We start from the raw sequence: 6,153 nt of genomic DNA, 5'->3' as shown, positions 1-6,153 counted from the left end.
AATGACGTCATACAATGCACAGAATAAATTATCAATGGTAGCAGGCCAGTATGACATCATTTTATCTATGTATTGTATTCTTGTAAATGGCTTCGCTACCTTTGAACATAGTTGAATTTGTTTTCACATTGTGGGTTAAGAACTGATTGTGATGTACCTTTATTTAATTTCTAAATAGCTTTTATTACAATTTTGTTAAAGAATATATGCATATTAAAAATAAAGACAACATTTAAAGCAAAGAAAAAAAATCACAATGACGAGAATAGAAAATATGTTGTAGTTAGGCAAACTCATTTGGAAGTTTGAAAATTAGTTAATATTCATAATTCATGGGATCTGTGTGCCTTTGTTTGTACCTAAGGATCCGCTAACCGCTGAACCGATATGGTTTTCCTTTGGGAAATTTATAACTATATTTACATCATATCCCAAGAGAAATAGTCAATATTTTATAGTGCTGCTGGGCGGCGCCACTGTATTACTTACTGGACTTCACTTCGTACAAGAGGGCAGAAAGTTTTTATTTTTTAGAATTACAATGGAAAGTGTATGGGTCGGCTTAAGAAATTACAGAATTGCCATGTTTAAAGATATGTAACTGAATATTTACCCTTTTGCATAACAAAATGCTGACCGTTGGGGACAGACTGACAAAATGCTAACCGTTGGGGACAGACTGACAAACTTATCATAACCGTATATAAGTTTTACTATTGAATATATAAATATGTTTATAATGTGTAATATTATCATGTTTAATTTATTTGTGATTTGTCTAATAAGAAGAATAAATCATTTAAAACACAACACAAAAGCTAATAAAAATATTAGCTAAATTCTTTTCCCATTAATGTTGTGATTTAATATCTAAGTTTGTTATTAAAATCTGTAAAATTGCTAAAATAAACAAATTCAGTGTATCTACTATTGAATATAATTGTAAGTTACCTAAATATTTTCCTAAATATTGACCTGTGCTTCACTGAACCCAACTAATCTCTGTCATTTTTGACATGAAAAAAACAAAGGACAACTCTTTAGCGAAATATTTTCATTACCCATTACTTTTACCCCTTTTGTATTTCTCCATTTTTAGTTAGGCAAGGTATAGTTGGGATAAAGGTTCTAAAATACAAATTGTTAAACATATTTTCCAGTGTAACTTTAAAACCTATTGATATCCGGTGGATTAGAGCCGATTCTCATCCATACGAAAAAAACTATGTCTAGCATCGTATTATATCCAGTTTTCTACGAATATAGAAATGTACAATCATAAGATTAAAACTAGTTTTTTTAGCCGGTGCCTTCGGCACCACGGGGCTAAAAAAACTAGTTTTAATCTTATAATTGTACATTCTATATCCGCGGAAAGCCGTTTATAATACGATAAGAGAAATAACTATTCCAGTATGGCTTCGTAATCGATTGATATCCGGTGAATTAGAACCAGTTCTCAGCCATACTGAATAAAATTATGTATAGCAACATATTACAGACAATTTTCCACAAATATTAAATCAAAGACCATAAATTTAATATCAATTTTATTTTAGCTCTGGCCTTCAATTCAATATCCTCAGAAGGCTGTATATAATGCGATGCAATAAATAACTAAAAGTAAACAATAGATTTTAAAAATTTCATTTAGTTCTTAGTTAATATTTTTATCTGTTTTATTCACATTTATTTAACAAACTTTTTTTTAAATTTAATGTAGATTACTACAACCATATTTATTTATATTTCTTAGTCTGATATACAGTGTTTTATTTAACTGAATGCATAACTCTTTCTATGAGCAAAGTTTGAGCAAATTCTTTTGGTCAATTAACTTGTTTATTAGAATTCTAGAAAATAGAAAACAAAATTTAAATTCACACTTTGACAACTATCATGGCAAGATTGATTTACTTTTAGCTTAGACTTGTGACAGGTTGTTTAAAAATATTTTTTTAATGTCTTTTTTTTCTAAATTTAGGTTGCGCCCCTTGCGTCTAGGGGAGAGAATGCAGTAAAATCATAGAAAATAGACCTAAATTTAAGAATAGAATAGCCTAAAACCAACCCAGAGAATTCAACTCGATGGATGACAAGATCTAAACAGACAACAAATCAAATTATCTTGACTTCGTGAGATAATAGGAAAACACTTGAAAAAAATAGATAGAAAACTAATGAAATTATCGGGAGGCAGCGCCAAAAATTGTATGATCTTTAAATATTTATTCTTAACAATGATTTTTTAAATGCGTTTTCTAAGTAAAAACATGCACATGCAAGAATGAAAGTATTTTTAAGAATATTCTTCTTTTTTTAAATTATTAGAAATAAATGACTGTTTAAGTTGTAAGAAAAAATAAAATTCTTGAAATCACTAAACCTTGTATTTAAAATCATTTGAAAATATTTAAGTAAACCTCTCTTCGCCTAGCCATCTCAACTTAGTGCTGGATGCCTATCCACTAAATGAGTACATTCAGAGGCGTGCAAAGGGGGGTGTATACACCCACCTGACAAAATTAAGGGGGCAGATAACCCTCCCCCCACACCCCCTTGACAAGGATCTCTATACCCTCCTAATGCAGCCAAGGGTGGTGTCAAAAAATCACACACCCTTAAGATTAAGGTTGGTGTAAAAAATTTAGCGCTTCGTGCACCAATTTTCCAATCCATTTAAAAAAGATTTACATAATTCTCACCTTTCCAAAAATGAGTGTATGTCAGAAGAAACCACTATATATAATGTATGTTTTTTTGTTTATTTTCTCCTATTTCTAAATTGCTTTTATCAATTTACATTAAAACGACCTAAAAATCATTCCTCTTGACGATAAATTACACCACTCTTATTGTTTGTATTACACCCCCCAACAATCACCTCGATTTTGATTTAAGGAAGGTGTCAACATTTTTCTAAAGGCAAAACCGTCTGAACATTTTTTTAGAAGACATGTAAACCTAGACAAAATTCAAATCTATCATTAAAAATTGATTTTTCTTTTCTTTTGTCATTAGAACTTTAATTTATATTTTTGGATAACTTTTTTTAAACTCTGTATGATCAAGATTTCCAAATCGCATAAACTTTTTTAATATTGCAATAATATGTAGTTTTTATCCAATACTACGTTCGTAATGTTTAAATATCTAAAAAGTGTTAATTATCAACTTTTAGTGTAAATACAAGAATATGCTTTGAATAAACTTCAAATTAATGAAGGAAAGACGTGCAAACTAAATTATAGGAAAACTTCACTTTAAATAAATATACAAATAGTATCTTTTAATTTCATTTATTTGAGATCAAACAACAAAAATTACATAGAAATAATACATAATGAATTACATAATCATAACATAAAAAATATCACAGTTATTCATACATTTAAGTAGTAGCGCAGCTACTTCATATTTTTACTTGCATTGATAAGAGCATTGCATTAAACGCACAATGATTGTGTTTTAAATAGAGGGTTTTTATTCACTGATAAGTATTTTTTGGTTTGTCACTTACATTAACTGAAAGAATTAGTAGTCAATTTTTGTCCTAATAATGAAGAGTAGGTAGTAGAGAATGATGTTGTCCAAAACGCGGGGACAGACCAGATGAAGGAGGTGTAGGCAGGGACGGAGGGGCGGTGTACCAGTCATTGGTCATGCCTGTTGGCTTGTTGTACTCAGGTAATCCGGCAAATTTATATTCTGGAAAGTTTTTGTAGTCAAAAGTTGAGGTTTTATACTCCGGCAGATTTGTTTTTGAATAATCTGGCAGATTTTTGGTATAATCGGGCAGGGTATATTTGGAGTAGTCGGGTAGACCTGTTTTATAATCACTAAATTTATAGTCGGATAAATGGGGCTTGTAAAGGGATTGTTGGTTGTCCTGCATAAGATTGGATGTTGTTGAGGTCGGTAGGTTGTGCTGGCTGGTCTGTAAGGGTGCAGGTGATGTTGTTGGGTGATATTGAGGAGCGGGGGATGGGAGTGAGGTAGAATGCAAGCTTTGTGGGGAGGGTAGGGATGTTGAGTGAAGACTGGGTGATGTTGTACCTGAGTCATCACTATCATAACTATTACCAACAACTGTTGTTGTTGTTGTTGCAGTAGTTGTTGTATCAGCTGATTCAGCCACAGCTTCTTTTCCGTGAATCTTGAGATGTTTTCTAAGAGAGGAAGGATGTGTGTATGTCTTATCACAGCCTCTGACAGTACAGTAGTATGGTTTATCTGTAGTGTGGACATGCATATGTTTCTTACGGTCACTACTGTTAGCAAATCTTCGGTCACATCCTTCTACTTCACATTCAAAGGGCTTCTCACCTGAAAAAAATAGTAATATAAGTATAAATTCAATCAAAGATTTTAAGAAAACTATTTATTACTATATTCTTAGATTAATTTTTAATTGTTTTAATATTCCCCCAATAAAACATCACCCCTTAACATTCATTCATTTGTCATAAACTGACCGGAAAGACAGATGTGTCTCTCTGGGGTTTCTTGTACCCCCCCCCCCCCCATACTCCAAGATTTATTTATTTACACCCTCGCCCCCTTAAACTTTACCTATAATTTCTCATATGTTTATGATCTTAACCTATTCCCCCCACCCCCATTATTGAAATTGAAGTAAAAATATTTATTAACACCATAGGAGTGATATTTAACAAAATACATCCTGTCCATACCCCCGTCCCCCTTCCTTCCCTCAAATAATTTAATATCTTATTGTTCAAGAAATATAAGACATATTATAATTATTCATACCATATCTTTTTCATATCCGGTTATAGAAATTTAAAAAATCTTCTAAGTATTTGTAGTAAATTCACCAAAAAAATAAATTCAACATACCTGTATGAATTCTTTTGTGAATCTTCAAATTTTCAGATCTTGCAAAAAGTTTTCCGCAGCCAGGAAACGGACAGGGGAACGGTTTCTCGCCAGTGTGGACTCTCACATGATTAACAAGCTTGTATTTGGCTTTAAAGGCCTTCTTCTCGCGGGGACAGTTTTGCCAGTAGCAGGTATGGTCGGAAATTTCAGGTCCACCGATATGATCAACTGTTAAATGTGTAACAATATCATGAAGGGTATGGTAAACTCTGCCACACATTTTCCTCGTGTCCTGGTCAATCCATTCGCAGGTCATCTCTTGTTTCAGGGCACCAGGACCACCAGCGGCTCCTCCACGCATGTAACGATAGTATGGTGACATGTAGCCAGCGGCCGCGTATTGGCTTGCAGCTGCCATATTGCTGTAGTTGTAATTAGCAGCTGCGGACATATCGTGTAGGCTGGAATACAGCGGGTCAATATGGCTGGCCGCCGCATGTAAACTGCTGGAAAACATGCTGCTGTACGCCGCAGCGGAGGGATCAATATCGCGTCTAAATCCAAACAAATCGCGGGCGGCATAGCCTGCAGCCGCAGAGTTTTGGGCGGCTGCTGACTGCATCCCGTATTGGTGATAGGCCGATGTGGGTTGGTTAACAGCGGTTTCCATTTTCAAAGGTCCTGTCGTCATTTCTGATTGCATGGACTGGTCAACCATGCACATAGTAGACTAACAGGCACTAATATATTTAGATTTTCACTTTTTTAATTAATAATATCGCTAAGATCAATATAGTTTAGTTGTTTACTGGTCAAAGGTTGTAGCACTAACTGACTAACAAATAAAAATTCTTACCAGCAACAATTTCACCAAATTTCTAATTGTGCGTGCGCGCGCGTGAGTGTGGGCGTGTGCGTGGCTTCTCATTGGTCCAGCTGTGGCGCGCAGCGGGATACATGCAACCAATAGGAGATTAGATCTTGGTTAGAAAGCTTGTAATCATATAAAGTGGTTTATATATATAAGAAGGGGAAGAGGGTGGGGGGTAGGACAAAAGGAGAAAATATATAAAGTGGAAAGAGAAAATATGATATAGAAAATTTAAAGATAAGCTAATTCAATATAAGATAAAAATGATAAAACTAATTATCAAAAACACTTTTTGATTAATATTGTTTAAAATGGTTTTAGTTTTACATACAACTAAAACGGGGAGGGGGGGGGGGGGGGGGTGGAATAGGTAAAAAAGATTTTTTTAAATTGAGAGGGGCGGTATAACATGATTCGGCACACCTATCGCTAATTCAATT

At 33.9% G+C, this 6,153-nt stretch overlaps 1 protein-coding gene across 1 annotated transcript; it reads right to left on the bottom strand.

Annotated features, from left to right (window-relative positions):
- Window positions 1–3,283: 3,283 nt before the first annotated feature.
- LOC145333764 (uncharacterized) lies at window positions 3,284–5,669 on the bottom strand. The gene is made up of 2 exons (XM_080178995.1): window positions 4,861–5,669; window positions 3,284–4,326 (listed from the first exon to the last, which is right to left on the bottom strand). Exons 1-2 carry the CDS (start codon window positions 5,564–5,566, stop codon window positions 3,554–3,556), a joined length of 1,479 nt encoding a protein of 492 aa, XP_080035121.1. The 5' UTR covers window positions 5,567–5,669; the 3' UTR covers window positions 3,284–3,553.
- Window positions 5,670–6,153: the final 484 nt, after the last annotated feature.

This window comes from Acartia tonsa, chromosome 2 (assembly GCF_053477335.1).
Source record: "Acartia tonsa isolate MP-2025a chromosome 2, ASM5347733v1, whole genome shotgun sequence".
NCBI lineage: Eukaryota > Metazoa > Arthropoda > Copepoda > Calanoida > Acartiidae > Acartia > Acartia tonsa.
This window is presented reverse-complemented; position numbering and strand designations above follow the sequence as displayed.

What these genes read in the sequence shown, in the direction of transcription:
- LOC145333764 (XM_080178995.1), bottom strand. Translation starts at nt 5,566, where the DNA reads ATGTGCATGGTTGACCAGTCCATGCAATCAGAAATGACGACAGGACCT. An exon ending in TCACAAAAGAATTCATACAG is followed by an intron (nt 4,327 to 4,860) that starts GTATGTTGAATT and finishes TATTTTTTTCAG; the next exon opens with GTGAGAAGCCCTTTGAATGT.